The sequence below is a fragment of the Durio zibethinus genome, chromosome 20 (genome assembly GCF_047325235.1).
Source record: "Durio zibethinus cultivar Kanyao isolate XHJ-2024 chromosome 20, ASM4732523v1, whole genome shotgun sequence".
In the NCBI taxonomy this organism is placed as follows: domain Eukaryota; kingdom Viridiplantae; phylum Streptophyta; class Magnoliopsida; order Malvales; family Malvaceae; genus Durio; species Durio zibethinus.
In genome coordinates this window covers 8,831,788-8,855,676 of record NC_143181.1, presented here as the reverse complement: position 1 = coordinate 8,855,676, position 23,889 = coordinate 8,831,788, and the positions used below count along the sequence as shown (strand labels likewise).

Below are 23,889 nucleotides of genomic sequence, written 5' to 3'. Positions count from 1 at the left end.
CTAAATGTTAGAGATTTTTAGAGATGTTCATATTTTCTTAAAAACGAAACCTCAATTTTTAAAACCAAAACCATAGGTTTCTAAAACTCCTAAAATCCAAAATCTTAAAATCTGAAACCCTAAAAATCTAAAATCCCCTAAATCCAAACGACTAAAATCCAAAACCCCTAAAATCCAAACCCCAAAATTCAAAATCCCTAAAATCCAAACCCTTAAATAAAAACCCCAAACCCTAAAATCTCCAAACTCTAAAATCAAAACCCTAAACTTCTATATCCTAAAATTCAAGCCTTAAAACCCTCTAAACCTTAAAACCAAACCTTCAAAACCTCTACTCAAGCCCTTACTCAAAACCTCCTAAAAATTCTAAGGACACGTGTGAAAATTCCATTTGAAGCAATTTGTTCTCGAATGCCACCTAGATGATAGGATATTTAGGAAATTTTACTTCGTTAAGTCTTTTTACACGATTTCTTAATCGCATTAATAATAAGATTAATAAATAAAAGGTATAACAGTAAATTGAGATCTTAAATATAAACAATCGCACCTAAGCTCTGCCTAGATGTTGGAGAGTTGTGGTCGTCCCATTATACTTAAGAATCTAAATTTTAAATTGCATTTCATTTTATATGACATTCATTAGCATACATACATTAGCATGTTATTATCAGTAATTATTTGCACTATTCTATCTTTAATTTTTATTTACTACTTGGTGATAAAATATTTTATAATAAAAAAGAATAATACCTTTTTAAAAAAAATTATGATATTACAAAAAAAAATAAAAGTAACATTCCGAAAGAAATAATTCCTGGTACTTTGCTTAGATGTTGAAGAGTCACCAACAATTTTCTATAAAGATTGTTATTTCATTTTAAGGATTGTTGTGTTAAATTTTAAGCCAAAAGAGTTATTTTAAATTATGCCTAGATGTTGGAGAATTTTAAGATAATTCTTTAACTTAAAGGTTTTCTCAATATTTCTAAATAAAAATTTTAGCAAAAATATTTTTTAAAATGAAGGGAATTAGTATTAAATTTCAAGTCAAAACTACTTTTATCCAACACCGAAAATAGCGCATAATTAAATGGTACCAATTTATGGGCATTGTGGGAGTGCTAATCCTTCTCCACACGCAACCAACTCTCGGACCCAACCTGATTTTTCGTAGACCAAAATTTATCTTTTTGATAAACTTTAAACCCGTTTTTATAGTTTTATTAAAAAGATAAAATTTTGGGTGGCCAATCACACCCTAACAAAGATTGGTGGCAACTTCCTTTTATTTTTCTCGATTTTAAAACACTTTACGTTTGACGGTCCCAAAACCTTTACGACAACCTCACAGTCCTCTTCACACCCTTCAATAAAAAGTTGATACAACTATGACTTCATACATTTATGACCAATTGAATACTTGGCTCTACTCTAATAGCAAAGCCTCTTTTTTCTCATTTCCTCCATTTTAGCTAAAGTAAGCCTTTTAGTAATGGTCTTAAAGCTATTAGTGCTACTATTAAGGAACTTGGGTTGATTGGTTTGCTAGCTGGAATTTTTAGTATTGTTGAAGTTCAATAAGTTGGAGTTAGGTGAAACCTTTGGTGTTGGCAATAAGAGAGGTATGGTACTATTTTTAGTGGAAACAATACTAGTAGAATGGTAAGAGGATGAAAAAGATGATTTAAAGAATGAAGTGGTTCATTTCAAGTTGGGTTGGATGATAGTCTTAATATGTTTGGCTAAATGTGAAACTTGGTTTAAAGTTGTGGATCTAAACAACCTAATAGATTAGGATATATCTGGTTTTAAATTACTAATGAACAATACTCAAGACATAGTTACTAATGAAAAACACTTAAGACATAGGAATCAGATAGCTGCATCTAAGAATGCCAATAAAATCTTCATAAAATTATTTAACATAAATCGTTTATTTAAGTTCTATGAATTCGGCCATAGGATCCTAATACTTTTCATATACAAATTCATCTTTCATATCTTTGATATACCCTAGCCAGTTCAAATTTTCAAACTCCTTTTGAGACCTAGTATAGTATTAGGGTCACCATAGAGTTTTTCCCTCCAGGTTCAACATTACTTGCCTAACCTTACTATTTATAGGTACTTTTTCAACTTTAAAATACTGTTCTAACTTCATAAACCAACCCTTAAAGTCCTCATCATTAAACTTAGGATAATCCCTTTAAAGATTCTAGATGAATAAAAAATGATGTACCTATTCTGGGTTGTTGTTAGGAGATTGTTAAAAAACACCTCAACCACAAGGGACTTGTCCACTTCATGATTGAGGTTGTTTCTTTTCCTAGCCTTTTCTATAGTGTGCTCACCGAAGCTTGGTCACCCTCAAATGCACTTGATATTGAGTTCTTTTCCCTAGTAGTCATCATCTCTAAAAACTATTTAAGCTTAAACCTCATTTCTGTAAACTATATATCCATCTTGAAATCAAACTGATCAATCTTGGAATCTGTTGCTACATCTTGATAAGTTTGTTGAATCTGCTTTTGAAGTAGAATAGAAATTCCATCAGCCATTGGTGACAAGTCATGGTTCTAATACCAAATGATGCAAACTGACCTTAAATGTAGAGCTAGATAGTTATCTTAGAAAAAGAAAATTTAAAGAAGGAAGAAGAACACAAAATGTTTAGGAGAAAGAAAAAGATAATTCTATTCCAATGATTCATACTATACATCCCTCCTCTTTTTAGTGCTGTAAGCTAACAACCTTCAATTGAATCCGAGAATCTCGGATGCCAATGCTACATTCTCCCTCTCCCTTCATAACATTAATATAAACACTCATAAGGAAATTGAGTTCTATTAAACATAGACATTACAGAAACTAAAAGAAGTCCAATAAAATAGGTCCAACAACAATAGTAAATAAAACCAACTGTAGTCCAATCTTTTAAGCCCGCAATGTTGAGTTTAAATCGTTTGATGTTCCGGCAATTTAAGGATTGGGCCATCTTGAGCTTTAATCATTTCGTATTCACTTTTGGTTTAAAGCATTTCAAGTTTAAATAATTTAGTTTCAAATCATTTTGAATTTAGGTTGGTTTGTTTCATGTTCATACAATTTTAAGTTTGAACCGTATGGAGTTTCAATCATTTCAGATTGAGTCTATTTTGGGTTTGATCAATCTCCGGTTAATTACAATTAGGTCTTCTTTTTAAGGGTTTCTAATAGGATATGTTGATGAGTTCGGTATTATTGCAGGTTGGGGAAAACTATGGGTTCATATCTCTTTAAGATTCGGTTGCTTCGAGTTTTTCAACTACTGATGCTCAGAATGGTGGCGGCCAACTGTGAATCCGACCTCCATAGATGAGGGTACTGTCAACATTCGTAGAATTAATACTGCTACTGGTGAGGCAGAAAGGGCGTTTTACTACTAAAGAAAAAAAAAAAGGTGGCAACTTTTTCTGTTTCGCCAACAACTGCTGCAAAATAGCTATGTATCTAAAATCCCCATCCGGTACCACCTAAATTAAGCAGGTCTATAGCAATATTCCACAATCATTACTAAAACAGTAATAATCCTTAAAGAACACATTGTTCAACGGGGGGACAGGCCGACAGGGAAAGAGAGGAAACTGCTAACATCCGCAATACCAACATTGCAGGTCGTCTGGCTTCTTATTCAACTAAAACAAGCAGTCTAGAGAAGTTCACATTTCATACTAGAAAGCACAGCACAACAGGCACAGTCTCACAATTCATGTCCAAGTAGGTGTGACAGGCCACAGAAACACTAGTAATTCTAACATTCATAAATAATTAAAAGCTCAGCTCACAATTTCAACAGGCTCAAAACCTTTCTCAATGGATGCGTTGACAGCATCCACAACCAATTGTGTCTTCCTACTGATTGTCGGCCACTTATTATCTGGCTGAGCACCATTTTTTTTAATATTTTTAACCAAGCCAGCAAACTCTCTCACCATGCAGGCTTCCTGAGGTAGGTCTACGATGACAGTGTGTTCACTTGGAATCGGCACCCATCCTGTTCCAAGCTCATTATATCGAACTTTTGAGGATGTAGTATAAGAGGCCTCACGCTCTTGGTAAGGAATGATAAAATCTGTGAGATGCAAAGTTCCAAATGTTCCTATAGCAGTGATATTCATTGTCAGATTTGATAAGAAAGAGCAATTGAAGGTTGCAGTTTTGCCATCTTCCCAGTGTATTGAAGCCCCACAATCAAGTATTAACCCTTCTTCATTGACAACAGGACCTCGCAAGGCTGTAACGGTCTTGGGCAGCTCATAGTCAGCTGCCCACAGGATTGACCTGATGCCATACCATCCAGCATCACCAAGAGCACCAAGAGTGTCAAGATCTGGCTTCACACGAATGTTATTCTTGAAAAACTCCGGAGGGGCAAAATATGTGAAGCAGCCATGTACCTGAGGAAGCCAAAGGTTTTTAATCAATATTGTCATTCTCAGTTAAAATTACACAGCTTAAGAAAAATACTTGTATTGTTATTTTAAAACAAGTACTTATTAAAATTTAATTTGAGAAAAATTTGTAATCAATCCAATTTATCCTTCTTGAACTATTTATCTATATTTGAGCTAACAAATAAAAACTTAAAAAAATCCTCAGCAACTATATTTTAGGTGTTGTGTCTTTGGGCCATTATTTTAAGCTCCGTTTCATATCAAAATATCAATGCCACTCATTTGCTTTATCCTTTATAAAACCCTTTCTTCGAATCCCAAATAAGCTTATGTCCGGTGGCCATAAAAACTTGATCTGTGTTCGTATCATTGTTGATAATGAACTTTTTTTTTTTACTAAGCCAAAATAAAATTTTATTAAAAGTTACAAAATGACTACAAATATCCGAATACAATAAAGCACAGATAGAATAGAGGCCCCAAAGAAAATATATTAACACCATATGAGAAATCCAAGAGTAGTGTAATTATCAACAATTCCAACAGTCACAGATAGGTCAACAGTAAAAAAATAGATTTAGAAAGCCGTAAATACAAAAGAATCCAACTAAGCACCCGTCAAAAAGATTCTCAGCTAATTCCTTCATCAAGTCAACATCCAATATGAACATTCATATTTATAGACCATTAGTTGTATTTGTTTTCTTTCCCTTCAGCTGCAACCCACAAGATTTAAGATTTTCCATTCTAAACAAATATTCATGTCCTAGCTAATTATCTTTTTTTTTTTTTTCATCCAACTAAGAAGCAAAATTACAAAGACTTTCAAATTCTTATCTAAGGCGAGACCAAAGCACTCTGTTTAGTCTCCTTGATATTTGGCATGAGATTCTCCCCAGTCAATTTTCTTTATGACGTCTTTGTCACAGCAAACATACTCTACCTACTTCCCTAAAACACTTGGTGTGGTCTAACCCACCCTACCTACCCTCGCTGAAATGCTTGGTGCCCGCATACCCTACTAGGGCACTTGATGTGGCCACTTGCCACATGATCATTATCCTATTCTTGTAAATTTGGCTTATTGGAATGTACACATTTATATGTTCAAAAACTTCTCCTTTCTTATTCGAAGTGAGATTAAAACACCGTATCCTCTTCTTTTGAAGCGTTTGATCTGACACAAAACCTCTCCTAATCTTTTTAAATAAAATAATGTTTTCTACCTTATTGAATTGACCCACTTAACTTTTGAAATTGAATAATATATATAATATAGTCTATAACTCTTTATTAAAAGAATTTCAAAGGTATTAGAGACTGACAGTTGTCCAAACGGATAAGGAAGAAATTTGTAAAATTTTTAAGATGACATCTAGTTCTTGGAATCTTAGATCCCCTTTGAGAATATGATTTAAGAGGAAATTACTTTATTAGATAGATTCTGAAAATGAATGATTCCTGCATTTGGTAACTCTTACGGAAATATAAAAATTTTATGTTTAGTTAGAAAAATGTAATATTATTTAATAAAGTTTTTTAATATATTATCTTCAATGTCATGTGAATAACACATGATATATAATTATATTTAAATTATTTATTTATTTAACATGTAAATAATTTATTTAACATGATAATTTATATTTTTTTAAATTATTAAAAATTTAAAAACACTAAAATTATCTATATATAAAAGAATCCTTTTGTAAATAAATATTTGAATCTATATTCTATTCAATTGCATGGAATCTAATTACTATCATAACATTACATGCCTCAATGCAAAGCCAACATACGATTCTATCTTCGTGATAAGATCGATGTGGAAGTTGGAAGGAATATGGTAAACCTCCTCTGAGGGTTTCCGAAGACAAAGCTCCCAAAATAAATTTTATGTATAGTATATTTTAAATTGTATTGTACATATACTATATTTAAAATGTAAATTATTTATTTAATATATAATTTATTTATTTAACATGTAAATTATGAAAATATATTATAATTATTTTCATAATATATTTTTATAATAGGCAACATTTGTTGTTTTAAAACGTAGTCCATGTTTGTGATCCTAAAATTATTTAAGAAGCTTTTTGAAAAATATTTTTTTTCATAATATATTTTAACAATGATTACGTTTTTAATCATAAAAAATAATCTTTTGTTGAAACTGAAAAATTCTCAAAAATAATTTTTTATAATATATTTTCAATAAAAAACTACATTTTTAATAAAAAACTTGTTTTTGTTAAAATTATAGAATTCTAAAAAATAAATTTCTTTTATAATATAATTTTAACAAAAACCATGTTCTTAATCATAAAAACATTGTAAACAATAAAATTCTAAAAAATAAATTTTTTTTCATATATATTTTCAACAAAAATCATACTCCAAAAAATATTTTTTTATAATATATTTCAATAAAAGTCACATTTTTAATCTTAAAAACATTATTTTTGTTGAAACTATAGAATACTCGTAATGTAGTTTCAACAAAATTCACGTTTTTAATATGTAAAATATTATCTTTATTGAAATTATAAAATTATAAAATTATTGTTTTTGTTGAAATTATAGAATGTTGAAAAAAAATTAAAATTTTGTACTTTCAACATAAATTTCATTTTTATCTTAAAAACATAATATTTATTAAAATTATGAAATTTAAAAATTAAAATTTTAATTAATTGAAAAAAAAATTTTAATTATATAAAATTCAATTAATATCTATTTTTGAAAAGAGTTTTATATTTTTTATAAAAATAAAAATATGGAGATAAAGAAAAGAGAAGAAATAAAAATTAAAAGAATTATGCAAATAAATTTTTTATTTGTATCAAATGTTTTATAGATTTGCGATAACAATCTTTAAAAACAAGCTTTAAACTTATTATGTATAGGAATTGTCTTTTTCCATTTAAAATTTTGATCTTATGATCTTATGTATTTATTATAATTTGTATTGAATATATGCATTATTTTAGTTTTAAAAAGTGATATATTAAATTAAGTTTGTGATTGTGGAATATTTAATTTTAATTATTAATTAAATAAAAACGAGTTTTAATCATTAAAAAGTGTTATTGTATTAATATAAAATAAGTTATTGCATATATATAAATAATATTTTAATTACTCAATTTATATTTATTAAAATTAAAATAAATATTCATAAATAAAAAATATATATCTAAACGAAACTCGAGACACATTCTATTTAGTATAAAAATAATGTTTTTCCTATTTTTGACATCATTAAAATTTATTTAAATTTGTTATGAAATCATAAAAAAATAAATTTTCATTTTCATTTTTACATTTATTTAATTTGGGAATTCTAATACTAATTTTCTTTCACTACAAGTCTAAGTTTAATTTGTGAGTTAAAAAAATTATTCGACATACATTTCTATTTTTTTTTAATTAATCTCATTTTATCTTTATATTAATTTTAGTTTGTTACTGTTTTTTGTTGAAATTCTCTTTTTTTTTTCCTTTCATTTTATTGTCATCACACTTTGCAATTATATTTATTCTTTAATTATCTCAATAATACATATTATATATGAGTTTAATCTAATTTGTAATTGATTGATTTATTTTAATTAATATCATATGTAATTAGTTATATGACAACACAAATGTAATTTCATTGTAAAAGAAAATTTTATTGTATCATCTATTTATTTGAATTTTTTTAAAGATTATGATTGGCATTAGAGAAAAATAAAAAACTAGCACAACTAATGAGATTATTGAGATAAATTTTCATTATAAATCAATTATAAAAAATATTTATGTAATTTAAAAATTATATTATATTGTGAAATATTTTTTATATTTAATTTCTTTGTATTAAGCAACAAAATATTATAAAAATTCCATAATAAAAGAAAAAAAAATTGAACCGAAACCCGGTAAAATATTTACCGTTTTAAGCTGACCAAACCGCTCCTTATCGTCTAAAAACTCCTTCATTTTCTGCGTCCTGGGATGATGCACCCACATGGTCCCATCCATAATCTGAACCCCATTTTCATCACATGCCTTTAGAATCTGATCAAACTCAGCCACGTTCAATGCCACGGGCTTCTCCAATAGCAGATGCTTCTTTTTCTGAGCAGTCAATACGGCCCATTTCAGGTGGAGACTAGTGGGTAGGGGCAAATAAACCGCGTCGACGTCGGGGTCGTCTAAAAGGGATTCGTAGGAGCCGTAGACCTTGGCTTCAGGTGGGAACCCATTGGCCTTGGCGAAATTGGCCGCTTTGTCGAGGGAGCGGCTGGCGATGGCGGAGAGAGTAGCGTTAGGAGCTAGTAGGATAGCTCGTGAGACTCTGCGGGCTATCTCAGCGCAGCCGATGATGCCAAATCTGATTGGAATATCAGCCATCTTTTAGTGTGGTGGCAGTGCTTTGGTGATGCTTCTCTTATGAAATTAGAAGATAAAGAGAGAATAATAGTGAGAAAGAAAAGAGTAAAGAGAGAGAATAAAATATGCTTTTCAAACAACCAATTGCATAAGAGGATGAACGGCACTCTTATTTTTACAATTTTATAATGTCTCTACTAGCAGTACCGAGAATCTCAGACTATTCCTTACACTTCAGACGCACACCGAAAGTTAGGCTAAATAAATTTATCATCTGTCCACTTAAATTGGCCTAAGTCCGAGAACATTGGCTTTACAATATTTTAAATGCCATTATTGTTCAGCCTGCATCGATACTCCCCAACAAAAAGATTCTTGTCCTGGAAGATTAAAGGTAGTATACTTCTTTATAAATTCATATAAAACCTCCATTGTTGCATCCTCAGAGGAGGAGTTTGTTCATTGTTCTAAAACCTCAAAGACTGCTTTGTCATCCTCGTTAACCATCCTCCTGTCAATAAGGTTTTATGGTTCTTTAACAATTGTTCCATCCTCTCGCACAACAGCCGCTAACGTTTATTTTAGATTCATTTGGATAGAATAGTGAAATTGATTTTAGGGATATAAAAAAATAGTAGTAAAAATAAGAATAATTACTATAATAATAAAATTAAATAAGTAGTGCGAATACATGTTTAAATGTAAACGTAATGACGACAATGAGATTAATTATAATGAGAATATAAATGATCATTAAAATTAATAGATTAAAATTTGTATCTAATAATAAATTTTTAAATTATTTAATATTTACAAATTTTATTTAAATTATTAGTTATATTAAGTTAATAAAAATATTTTATAATTTTTAAATTAAAGATCAAAATGAAAACAAAAATAACATTGGTTCAATTGGTATTAAAATATGGTTTAAAGAGCAAAATAAAAATAAAAAAAAACAAAAACAAAAAACCAAAACCCACGTCGCACCTATTTGATCAAAAATAGCTAATCAATTATTTGCCCTCATAGCATGTGTTGGCCACCTATTTGGGTGTCTTATGAAAGGTGGGCGCGGAAAAGGATGATAATCATCCCTTACCAAGAGTCTAGTTCATCCAAACGAAACCTTAGACAATTGATTCTAAAAAGCACCGATAAATGTTCCCATTTAGTGATGTTTATCCTAGAAAACACCATTAAATTTATAAAAATTTCATTCCTGAATTTCATATCAAAGCATTTAAGAAACATCACTAGATATTAAAAAAAATCTTAATTTTAACAGTGTTTTCCCAAAAATGTCGCTTGACAATAAAAAAAAACCACTAAAAGTCTAATTTCTCATAAGATATATAGCTAAATTTCCAACATTCTTTTTTAATCGAGACATATGAGTTGTAGATATACGATAGATCTAATGGGTAATTGTAACTTGTAGGCCATTTTTCCCTCTTGTTTTAATATTTTAAAAGATCTAAAAAATTTAAAAGCTAGTTTGACACGATTCTTGCTCATAACTTATTGCTATCAATATGGTTGGAGTTTGACATAAGCCAAATCTCCCACTCGAAACTCCTTATCACTTCTTATCTTGTTATCCATGTTTTCATCCTCTTTTAAGGCTTATGTAAATAAAACTTCAGCTTTTGTATAGCACCTTCTCTAACTTGTAGGCTCATGTCTATCATTCCTACCAAAAAGTCTCTTACTAGTGCCAAGCAAGGCAAATGCAAGAGAGGTGGTTGTCCATACACCACCTTATATGGGCTAAAGTTGATAGCAAAATGATAATTAGTGTCGTACCATCATTCTGTTAATGGTAACCATTTGCACCATTCCCTTGGTGTTTCACTCACTTTGTATCTCAAATAGGTTTCTGAACATCAATTAACCATTTTTATTTGCCTATTCAATTAAGGATGGTGGGTAATAGGGATGTTTAGAAAAATTCCATACTTTTTGAAAAGCTCATGCCAAAACCCATCCATAAAAATCTTATCAATTTAACAAACAATAGAGTTAGGCATTCAATGTAGCTTGAATATTAGATCCATAAATACTTGTGCCATTATCAAAGCTATGAGAGTATGAGAAATTGTGACAAAGTAGCATACTTACTCAATTTGTCGACAAAATAAGCATACTTGTGCCATTATCAAAGCTATGAAATGATGAGAAATTGCTATAAAGAAGCATACTTGCTTTCTTGGGGCTACCTCTCACTCTCTTACTTCAAGGAAACTAACTAGAAACCCAAGTTGTCTAAACCACTGAAAATCACTACCTATTCTTCCTTCATTAGCCACTATTCGACTTCAATCTAGCCTTCTTTTTTTTTTTTCTTTCTATTTTTTACTGGCCAAAAATCTTACAAGAAAAACTTTAAAGCCTTTAACCATTTTTGTTACCACTGATCCTAGTATTATTCACTGTCTGACCATCACATGCTTTTCTTTCCTTTCTTTCCTTCACAAATTTGAAATTGCCTAAAACACTTAAATAAAAAATACCAAAACTTTTTTTTGTTTTTTTTTTATTTTTTTTCTTTTGTGGTTTTTTTTTTAAGGAATTGTGTTCGAATTGTTGAAAATTGTGTTTTGTTGGTTATGTGTATTGGTTTCTAATGATATTTTAGCTTACTACGTTTATCTTTGTGTATTGTAGTGATTGCCTATGTTTGATTGTGTACTCAGTTTATTGTTTCTAGGTTATAGCTATCTCACTAGTTGTGGATTGTTCACTTGTTCTTATTTCTAGGTTCCTTTTATAGATGTCAACAAAATAGGTTTTGGGGTAAAGCATTCCCTACTCCCATCCTTGAAATTTAAATTTGTCCATATCCTTGTCCCCATTCTCGAATTTGTAACTTGACTCAGCCCTATCCCCTCAAGAACTAATGGGTGTGAGTAATCCCTATACCATAATTTTTTAAAAACATTAAAAATAAACATTTTAATATTTTTTAAACTAAGTAAAAACTTAACCATTCACATGTGAAAACAAAAACAAATATTTATAAACACTAATGCAAATACAAATCTAAATCACAAATATTCACAAAATAAAAATCATAAAAAAACTTTAGCAAAAATAATATTTTAAATGATATATCTTAAAAATTTTGAGAATTTCACTTGATGGACACATAAATTCATCATAAAATAAGCCCATTCAAAATTAAATAAAAGAAACACTTATCATTAGTAAAATAACACTTATAAATAGTGTTAAACAGTTAACATAAACTAAATACATAAAATTTTTTTATCAATGTGTCTATAATATATACCTATTGTATCTCTTCTTCACTTTCAACATCATCATGAACAAAGCCATAATATGCATTATTTTCTTTTAAAGATCTGACTAAAAAAAATATCATTTAAAGTTATACATTAAATTATAATGTAATAAAATCACTAATTTTTTTTATTAAATCCATTACCTTATAGATCTTTCAACAACCACTTTTGAACACACATTAGTACTTCTAAAGTATTTACATGAAGCCTATTGTGATGAGAACTCACCAATTTACCGCTATTACTGAAGGTAGATTCTGAAGGTACATTGAAAACTGGAATAGCCAAGATATCCCTAACAATTCTTTGTAAAGTTGGGTTATAGAGTCCATCACTTTTCCACCAAGCTAATATATTAAAATCTAGAGTTCTTGGCAAAACTTTATCTTTCAAATAATGATCTAACTCAGATTTAGTCAATGAATCATTGTCATAATAGTTTTGGAACTATCAGGCATAAAAAATTTTAAAATTGAGAAAAAATAAGGGAGTTACTACCAATCTTTTTTAGGGTATGATTGGTCACTCAAAAGTTTACCTTTTTAATAAAACTATAAAAGAGAGTTTAAAGATTATCAAAAAGATGGAAAAAGATTAGCAACCCCACAACGCCCATACATTGATACCACTTAATCATGCATTACTTTCGATGTTGGATGAAATGGTTTTGATTTGAAATTTAATACTAATTCCCTTCATTTAAAAAATTTTTTTGCTAAAATTCTTTATTTAGAAATATTAAGGAAATCTTTAAGTTAAATAATTATCTTAAAATTCTCCAACATCTAGGCAGAATTTAAAAAAATTCTTTTCACTTAAGATTTAACACAATATTCCTTTAAAATGAAAATAACACTCTTTGTAAAATATGATTGTTGGTGACTTTCTAACATATAGGCAGAGTATCAAGAATTATTTCCTTCGAAATGTTATTTTTGTTTTATTTTATAATATCATAATTTTAAAATACGTGTTTTCTTTTTCTTTTTTTTTTTGTAAAACACTTTATATGAGAAAGTAAATGATGGTATTATCAGGTAGCAAGTAAAAATTAAAGATAAAGAAATGCAAAATAAGTGCCAACAATAATATGATGACATATGTATGTCGCTAAATGTTATGCAATGTGATGAAATGAAATTTAAAAATGGACTCTTAAATATAATAAGACCACATTGACTCTCCAATATCTAAATAGAGCTTAGATACGATTATTTCTATTTAAAATCTCATTTTATTATTATTTTTTTAGTAAAGCTTATGATTTTATTGTTGAAGCGAATTAAGGACTCCCATGAAAAACTTAATGGAATAAAGTTTCCTAAATACCCTATCATCTAGGCAGCATTCGAAAATAAATTACTCCACTTGAGATTTTTGCACGTATCCTTAGAGTTTTAGAATGATCTTGAGCATAGATTTAGGGTCTTAGAGGGTTTAAAAGTTTTAAATTTTTTGAGGTTTAGGCTTTTAGGCTTTTAATTTGAGGGTTTAAGGTTTTAGGGTTTTAATTTGAGGGTTTAAGGTTTTAGGGTTTTCAGTTTTTAGGGTTTTTATTTTAGGATTTTGATTTTATTGTTTAAAAGGTTTAGGGTTTTAGTATTTTGATTTGGAGGTTTAAGGTTTTACTTTTAGGGTTTAGGGTTTTGATTTTAGAGTTTGGGATTTAAGGTTTTGATTTTAAGGTTTAAAATGTTTAAGATTTTGATTTTAGGGTTTAAAGGGTTTAAGGTTTTAGTTTTAGTGTTTGGAGGGTTTTGAATTTTAAAATCACAAACATATCTAAACATTTCCAACATCTATGTGGACTTTCAAAGCAAGTTCGATTTTTATGATTTTCAAAACTTAATTTTAAAAAAATCTTATATATTTTTTTTATAACAAATTAGTATTAATAATATTATTAATTTATTTATTGGTTTTTTTAATAATTTCCTAACATCTCAGAATTATCATTATTTAAAACACGATTATATTTCCTCCAATATCTAGGCAGGAAAATTTTTCTTGTTACTATTTTATTCGATAATCATTTTATATATTTTATATTATTATTATTTAATACTTGGGTTATTATTCTTTTAAAAAAATATTTAAAAAAATTAAAAGTTTTGAAATCATTATTTTATTATTGTTGTTATTATCATTATTATTATTAATTATTATTACAAAACAACAAATATTTATTCTAATAAATTCTAAAAATTTTTAAACATGCATAAATAACAATAATAAAGCTAAAATTTATATAAATAATATATATAAAAAAAATAAAAAAATTTTTTTTACTTGAACCAAACCGATCAATGGTTCAATCAACTTCAGTTCGATCGGTTCGGTGGTTTGGTCCAGTCTAGTTGAACCGGTTCAGGGCTACTAATGGAGGCAAGTCTACGGGTTGAGTGGAACGGATGCTGGGTTGGGTCACGAGCATGCGCGGATTCTTCCTTTGCCTAAAATGACATCATTTTAGGTTTTATTTTTTTATATAAAAGTCAACTTTCTTCTTTTTTTTCTCTCAACTTTCACCAGCCAAAAACCTAAAAAATGATTGTGCGCTGCCATTGCCATTCGCCGTTAGTGGTCGTCAGTGACCGAAAAATGCTAAACTTTTCCCAAAAACTTCTTTCAATCCTCTAAGCCTGAATTTGCCTTTTTTTTTTTAAGGGAAATAACCCCAATTGGCGTAGATCAGGGTTTGAAGTTTTGGTGTTCATTTTATTAAACCAAAATTGATTTTCTTTCTTTTTGTAGGTAGCTCGACATTGATGGTTCCTCTTTACAGGGAAGACTATGTTGTTTTTTTTTTATTTGTTTGCTTTTTTATAGGTGCTAGAGTCTGTGGGAATGGGGTCTGAGTTAACTGATGCTCGACTAAGGTCAAGGGTGCCTAGTGAGGGTTGTTATAGGGTATGTGGAGGCTGAAATTTTGAGGGTTAGGGTATGCGAAGAGCTGGGTTGTTGTGGCATGGGAGCTAGAGGTTTCTAGGCATGGGAGACTTGGGGTTTCTTGGGCATCTGAGAGACTTAGGATTTTTAGGCATGGGAGACCCGCCAACCCGCTCAACCAGCCTTGAATTGGCTCAACTAAATCATGCGCTGAACCGTCACTCAATTGGTTCAACCAAACCGCTTACTGAATCGCCCTTGTTTTTGGCCCACTCGAACCGTCATTGACCGAACCATTGATCGGTCCGATTAAGGTTTTTTTTTTTTTGAATTTTCTAATTTTTTTATATATTATTATTTTTGTTATTTTGAGTTTTTTTATATATATTTATGCATGATAAATTTTAAAATTTTTTAGAATAAATATTTAGTTGTTTTAATAATAACAAAAATGAAAACAAGTAAGATAATAATTAAAATATATATATTAAAAATGCTTAAAAAATAACAATAATCTAAAAAATAGTAATAAAAATAATAATAATCTAAAAAATTGTAATAAAAATATATATATAATCTCATCCTCGAAGGCTCAAATTTACTTTTCGTAAAAAAAAATATCATGCATGCAATGCAAAATGTTACCATATTGATGCACACATTTTATTCTCCTTTGTTAGAAATTTTATTAATTATTTTATTAATATTTATTTTTAATTGAAATTTTGAAGAAAAAAGGAGTTTAATTATATTGAAGATTTTCTATAAATATTCCAATACACTAGTAATATTTTACAAAAAATCTTCTCACCTAAGGATTTCTTAAAGCATTTCTACTTGGAATACTTTTAGAATCCCATCATTGAACAAAATTTCCTTTTTTCTCATTTTTTTATTACCTATTTTTAATTTATTAGTTAATTTTATTGTTATTATTTTATAAGAAAAAAAACTTTTTCTTGCATTGAAAATTTTTATATAAATACTCCAATACGCTAGTAATATTTTAAAAAAATCTTCTCACCTAGAGATTTCGTAGGCATCACTACTTGAAATACCTTTGAATTTCATCGTCGGATAAAAATTTCTTTTTTCTTGCATTTTTATTATTTTGGTATTATTATTAAGTTTATTTTTTTTATTTTTCAAGTTCATTTTAAAAGTTAACAAAATTATAAAAAATAATATTTCATCATTTAATCTAACAAATATAAATATTTTAATATACATAAATATTAATAAAATAATATAAAAAAATTCAAAAAAAAATTTTTTTTACCTGAACGAGACCGGTCAACGGTTCGATCAACGCGCTGTTCAGTTCGACGATTCGGTCTGGCGTCAGCGGTTTGATCATGTTCAGCAGTTCAGTTTCAATGTGAGTCAAGTGCAATGGTTCGATTTCGGTTCAGTCGGATCGATCAGAGGCTGATGAAGGAAACGGGTCGCGAGTAGGGTGCGCGAACTCCGAGTCGGGCACAAGTAGATGTGCGGATCCTGGGTGCTTAAAACGACGTCGTTTTGGTTTTGCCAGTTTATATAAAAGGTGCTAAATTTTTTGTTTGGTCATTTTCACCATTTCCTTAAAAAAAAAACACTTTTTTTTCTTTTTTTTTTTCAGGTTGACCTGGGTCCGATGGCCGTCCATCACGATGGCCGCCACAGTCCTCGCTGACGGTGAGCTCCGATCCCTATAGTCGGTGTTGAAAAATTCTAAAGTTTCCTAAAATGTTTCCCTCAACAACCTAAATACAGATCCAGCCTTCTTTTCACCAAAAAATGTCTAAAATTCCTCAGATCTACTAATGAAGTTTCGGTCAAACCTTCATTTTTTATTTTCTCTCTTTTTTTTTTTGAAACTGACTCTTTTTATTTTCTTTGTGCAGGAACTCTCGACGTTGGGTTTCCCGTTCCAGGGGATTGAATTTTTTTTTTGTATTTTTTTGGTATTTTTTTCTGGTAGAAAAGTCTTTTTTTTGTAGGGTTTTCTTCATTCTTCGTTCTTTTCCCCTCTTTCTTGTTCGGCTAAGAGCTTTATTTATAAAGCTCCAGTAGTGAATGGCATAAGGCTCGGTATGGGGTGCAAGCACGAGCCCCATGCTACCTTTATTTATTTTTGTCTTATTTAACAGTAAGGGTAGTAGCTATCAGTGAGATGGGTGATCAAAGGGGTGGAGGGTAAGGTATGGTGATAAGAAGGAGGGGTAGGACATGGTGGTAGTGGTGCCGAGGAAGGCACCACTACCATCCCCCTTTTTTCTGTTCTGTTTGTTTGTTTTTTTTCTTTTTTTTTGGTATTTTGTATTTTGTATTTTTCTTGTATTTTATATTTAATAATATTTTTTTTTTGCTTGACAAATTTGATGTCCACAGCTACCCCTCTTTGCACATTGCTGATAATCAATAATAGGACAAAGATAAAGACAACAATTTTATCCAAAATCCAAATGGATTTTTCTTTCCTTTTTTCTTTTTTTTTTTTTGAACATAGACTACTCAAAAAGTTTTTTTTTTTTCAAATCGAAAATGCTCCTCTCACTTGAAGCTTGACAACTTTTGAAAATTTAAAATCTGAAAAGGACTCCTCTCATCAGAGGCTCAACAACTTTAAAAATTTCATCTTAAAAAGGGCTCCTCTCAGCAAAGGCTTAACAACTTTTAAAAATTTAAAATCTGAAAAAGACTCTTCTCAGCAGAGGCTCAACAACTTTAAAAATCTAATCTTGAAAAAGGCTCCTTTTAGCAGAAGCTCAACGACTTTAAAAATTTCATCTGAAAAAGCTCCTCTCAACATAGGCTCAACAACTTTAAAATTTTAAAATCTGAAAAAGGGCTCCTCTCAGCAGAGGCTTAACAACTTTTGAAAATTTAAAATCTGAAAAAGACTCTTCTCAGCAGAGGCTCAACAACTTTAAAAATCTCATCTTGAAAAGGGCTCCTCTTAGCAGAAGCTCAACGACTTTAAAAATTTCATCTGACAAAGCTCCTCTCAACAGAGGCTCAACAACTTTAAAATTTTAAAATCTAAAAAAGACTCCTCTCAGCAAAAGCTCAATAACTTTAAAAATTTCATCTTGAAAAGGGCTCCTCTCAGCAAAGGCTCAACGATTTTAAAATTTTATCTGAAAAAGCTTCTCTCAGCAGAGGCTCAATAACTTTAAAATTCATCTTGAAAAAACTCTTCTTAATAGAGGCTCAACTACTTTAAAAATTTTCTTGAAAAAGCTCCTCTCAACAGAGGTTCAACAATAAGCTCCTCTCAACAGAGGTTCAACAATAAGCTCCTCTCAACAGAGGCTCAACAACTTTAAAAATTCTCTTGAAAAAGCTCCTCTCAACAGAGGCTCAACAACTTTAAAATCTTATCTTGGAAAAGCTCCTCTCAGTAGAGGCTCAACAACTTTAAAATTTCATCTTGAAAAGGGTTCCTCTTAGTAGAGGCTCAACAACTTTAAAATCTCATTTTGAAAAGAGCTCCTCTCAATAGAGGCTCAACAACTTTAAAATCTCTCATATGTTCTTCAAATTAAGTTCTCATTTTTGAATAAGTAAATTTCTCTCTTTTGAAATCTTTTGTTTGATTAGGAAATGGAAAGCTCTGTCCTTATTAAAACTGCTCATGGATGCATACACTGAGTGCTTTAAATGTAATGCATGTAATGCAATCAAAATTTTTCATTGTAGTAAAAAGGTTCTCGAAATCTCTCGTTTTTGGCTTCTTTTATTAGAATTCTTATATGACCAATCTGTTCTTAACATCTTACCATAATATTTTTCTTCTTCAAAAGTCTGCAACATTAATATCTTGTCATGCTTTTCTCATCCTTTTTCATTTGCCTTTATCAACTTTTAAAAAGTAATGCTAAGATCTTTCATGTTTATTTTTCTTTTCATCATTTTAAGTCCAAGACCAATAAAATGCAATCACACATTTCTTCTATTCGTATGGCGGATAAAAAATGAGAATAAAGGAATTGATAGGTGTTATTTCCAAAAGAAAGATAGCATATTTTATTAGATTGGTAACAAGTGCATGGCAAAGTATTTGAGTTGAAACAAAGGTGCCCAAATAATGATCATAAGATAATCATGAATAAAATATTCCCAAATTCTTTTCTTAAAACTAAATTAGATGACTTCCTTAATCTTTCAGAGTTCATCAAACTACAATTGCCCCTGTATTGTGGAATGATGCTTCTTCTTCACATCCAAGTCACCTTTTTCATTTTCTACTTTTTTTTTCTTTGAAGCAAAATATTTTTTCACAGCATCTGAGTTTATCGGAATAGATAAACCACTTCCATCCATCTCTGCCAAAATCAATGCCCCATCGAAAAAGGCCTTTTTCACCACATGCAGGCCTTCTCAATTTAGTGTCCATTTTCTTTGATTATCATGTTGATTTGGAAGGATCTTTTTCAACACCAAATTTCCTTCTCTAAAGCAATGGGGACGGATTTTCTTATCACGTGCTCTCATCATCTTTTTTTGATATAATTGACCATGATAAAGTACTGTAAGTCTTTTCTCTTCAATAAGGTTCAATTGCTCGTAGCGATTTCGATCCCATTTTGCTTCCTCTAATTCTACCTCCATCAAGACTCTTAGCAAGGAAATTTTTACTTCGACCGGTAGCATAGCTTCCATTCCATATGTCAAAGAGAATGGAGTGGCCCCAATAGATGTTCAAACTGATATTCTATAAGCATGCAAAGCAAAAGGTAATTTTTCATGTCAATCTTTATAAGTATCAGTTATTTTCTTTAGGATTCTTTTAATATTCTTGTTTGTAACCTTTACTGCCTCATTCATCTTTGGATGATATGGTATCGAATTACGGTGATGAATCTTGAACTGAGTGCAAACTTCAATCATCATTTTGCTATTTAAATTTTTGGCATTATTAGAAATAATTATCTCTAAAAGCTCATATATATATTATCTTTTTTTTTATGAATTTACATACCACAGATTAGGTCACACTAACGTATGATGTAACTTCTACCCATTTTGAGAAGTAATCAATCATCACAAAAATGAATCTATATCCATTTAAAGCTTTTGGAGTGATGGGACCGATGACATCCATACCTCACATAGAGAATGGTCATGAAGGAGTCAAAACATGCAATACTATTGGATGAGTGTAGATCTTGTCAGCATAGATCTGACACTTATGGCATTTTCTAGCATAATCAATACAGTCACTCTCCATTGTCAATCAATAGTATCCAGCCCTCATAATTTGTCTAGCCATCATATGACTATTTGTATGTGCCCCACAAACTTCATCATGCACTTCTTCAATAATTTTTTTCGCTTCAGCTGCATTCACACACCTTAAGAGTACTTGATCTCAACACTTTTTATAAAGAACATCTCCATCAAGAAAGAAACTCATAGCCAACCTTCTAATAGTTCTCTTATCATTTTTTGTTACATGTTTTGGGCATTACTGGCTTTTAATGTATTACATGATGTCATGATACCATGGTTTCCCATCAACTTCTTCTTCAACACCTAAACAATGTGCTGGTTCATCCTTCACATCTAGCTTGATGGGTTGGATTTTAGTATTTGCATCTATTTTAATCATTGCAGCTAGAGTAGCCAGTGCATCAACAATTTGGTTTTCCTTTCTAGGCAAATGCTCAAATTGAACTTCTTTGAATTGTTTGACCAACTGAGAGATGTACTTATAGTACTGTATCAACTTGAAATCTCTGGTTTCACATTCGTCTCGCAACTGATAGATGACTAGAGCTAAATCTCTAAACACATCTAATACTTTAATTTTTTTTCAATTGTTGCTTGCAGACCTATAACACAGGTCTCATACTCAGCCACATTATTTGTGCAATTAAAATTTAACCTGACTGTAATGGGATAATAGTGCCTATCAGAAGATATTAAAATTACCCCAATACCATGACCCAAAGCATTAGTAGCTCCATCAAAATACATCCTCAAAGACTCTTCAATAGGTTCATTCTTTTCAATGGCCATCACATCTTCATCAGGGAACTCCAGGTTCATTGGTTCATAATTTTTTACAGCACGATCAGCAAGAAACTCAGCTACGACACTTTTTTTTATAGCTTTTTTAGTCACATAAATGATATCATATTCTGAAAGCGTAACTTGCCAGCATACTATTCTTCCTGTCAATGAGGACTTTTCGAAGATATACTTAATAAGATAAAGCTTTGTTATGAGCCAAGTAGTATGATAAATCATGTATTGTCTAAGCCTTCAAGTTGTCCAGGCTAATGCATAATATATCTTCTCTAATGATGAATACTTAGACTCATAATTAGTGAATATTTTGCTCAAGTAGTATATTACTCATTCTTTCTTGTCAGTTTCATCTCTTTGCCCCAGCACACATCTCATGGAATTTTTATGTACCTTTAAGTATAAAATCAAAGGCTTTCTTGGAACAAGTGGTACCAATATGGGTGGATTTGATAAGTATTCTTTGATTTTATTAAAAAAATTTTGGCATTCATCATTCCATTCTCTTGGATCATGTTTTTCAAAAAGCTTGAAAATAGGATCGCACTTATAAGTGAGTTGAGAGATGAAATGAGCAATATAGTTTACTCTCTCTAGGAAACCTCACACTTTCTTTGAGGTACGAGGAGGAGATAAGTTTTGAATGGCTTGTACCTTATCCGGGTCCACTTCCATTCCTCTTTCACTGATCACAAAGCCTAATAGTTTTTCTAATTTGACACCAAATGTACATTTAACAGGATTCAACTTCAGCTGAAATCTTCTTAACCTGTCAAATAGGTTTTTGAGATTGACTACATGATCTTCTCTTTCATGAGATTTCATAATCATATCATCCATATATACCTCTATTTTGTTATGCATATATCATGAAAGAGAGTCACCATTGCTCTTTGATAAGTGGTACCAATATTTTTTAACCCAAAAGGCATGACTTTGTAACAGAATGTCTCCCACATGATCATAAATATAGTTTTCTCTATATCATCTCGAGCCATCTTGATCTGATTATAGCCTGAGAAGCCATCCATAAAGGAAAATGTGGAATGCCTCGTAATATTATCCACTAGAGTATTGATGTGAGGTAGAAAAAAGTTATCTTTAGGGCTTGTCCTATTTAGATCTCGATAATCAACACACATTCTTACTATTTCATCATTCTTAGGAACTGGCACTATGTTGGCTACCCATTCAGGATATTTTACCACCTTCAAAAATTCAGCATCAAATTGTTTCTTCATTTCCTTTTTAATTTTTAGCAGCATCTTTGATTTCATGTGCCTTAGCTTTTGCTGCATCGGCTTACATCCTGGTTTTAAAAGCAACTTGTGCTTTACAATATCAATGATGAGTCCTGACATATCCTGATAAGTCCACGCAAATACATCTACATATTTTTGGAGTAGCTCTTTTAGCTTTTGTCTTTTAGCTGGTAAAAGAGATATACCAACTTTAACCTCTTTTCTATTTTCACCATCTCTCAAATTTACTAATTTGATAATTTTCTGGTAAGGTTCAATTGGTTTATCTTTATGTTCTATTAATTTTAACAAATCAAAAGGAAGTGTGTAGTTATCTGAATATTCCTCATTATCAAGTTCATCAACATGAATTAAGTTTTCAAAATCAAATTTGAGATTATTGCCATAATTATCTTCGTGTTCATTATTTAGGACCCTGCAAAAGGTAAGATGAAGAGAATATTGGCACACAAAAATGGAATGGCAAGAAAATGATAGAAATAGAAGAATGGAAAACAAAATGAAAATGAAAATAATAGAAGAAATACGATGCATCTTTTAAGTCTTTTATTAAAATGACAAACATAAACACACCATAAAAGATCTCCTTGTAGAAAGCAATTAGGGATTTAAAGTTTCACAGACATTACTTTTCCAAAGTTTTAAAGGTAACAGGCAGCTCTATAACTTTCCAATTATCCAGTTCAAAATTTAGAGGACAAGGGTACACGAACAGCTTTTCATTTCAACTTTTCTTTTTTCCATCATCCACCATTTGAATAGCCAACTCTGAAAATTCTTCCACGAATCTTGCACTTAGGGCTTCAGGAAAATCTGGATAAATATATCCTCCTGAATGAAAGGAATCATAGAGGTATGAAATGACCATAGGCTTTCACTCCGGCTCATATCCCTTAAGATTAGCTATCCTCTTATCTCTTTTCTCATTCACCATTCTTATTCTGTCCCTTCTTGTTGGTTTATATCCCAAGCCAAATCTATCTCTCTTTTTATATATGATCGATAGCTTCATGATTCCTTGTAGGCTCTTTCCAAGTCTGACTTCAGGTCACCATCCCATCTTGGTAAGCTGTTTGACTACCATTTTTGTTGTAATAGACAAGTGTGGCGAATACAATTTAGATTCTCCAGCTATATATGTTGCATTGACAATCTCAAAAGATCTATAAGAGCATTCTAGAGCTTTATCTGCTGATTCCATATAAGGAGTATTTATCGGTTAAGTTGCTAATAAATCTTTTTCTCTTGCTACATATGTTAGCTTTCCTTCAATAATGAATTTGACTTTTTGATGTAATGAGGATGGAACAGTACCTGTCATATAGATCCACGGCCTACCCAATAAATAATTGTGTGAAGGAGAGATGTTCATAACTTAAAATTTCACGTTGAAAGTGTATAGGCCAATATGCAATGGCACTTCTATATCTCCCATCACCTCACTTTTAGTTCCATCAAAGATTCGCACTATCATATGACTAGGCTTCATATAAGATCCATTAATAGAAAGTTTTTTCAAAGTAGTCACAGGTATAACATTGATGGATGAGCCATTATTAATCAAAACTTTAGCCATTATATGACCTTTATATTTCACAGTTG

The 23,889-nt window shown here is 30.4% G+C and overlaps 1 protein-coding gene across 1 annotated transcript; it reads right to left on the bottom strand.

Annotated features, from left to right (window-relative positions):
- Positions 1-3,552: 3,552 nt before the first annotated feature.
- Positions 3,553-9,046, bottom strand: LOC111315027 (putative oxidoreductase At4g09670). Its single transcript, XM_022916650.2, has 2 exons — positions 8,376-9,046; positions 3,553-4,439 (listed from the first exon to the last, which is right to left on the bottom strand). The coding sequence occupies exons 1-2, from the start codon at positions 8,835-8,837 to the stop codon at positions 3,819-3,821; spliced, it is 1,083 nt and encodes a 360-aa protein (XP_022772385.2). The 5' UTR covers positions 8,838-9,046; the 3' UTR covers positions 3,553-3,818.
- Positions 9,047-23,889: the final 14,843 nt, after the last annotated feature.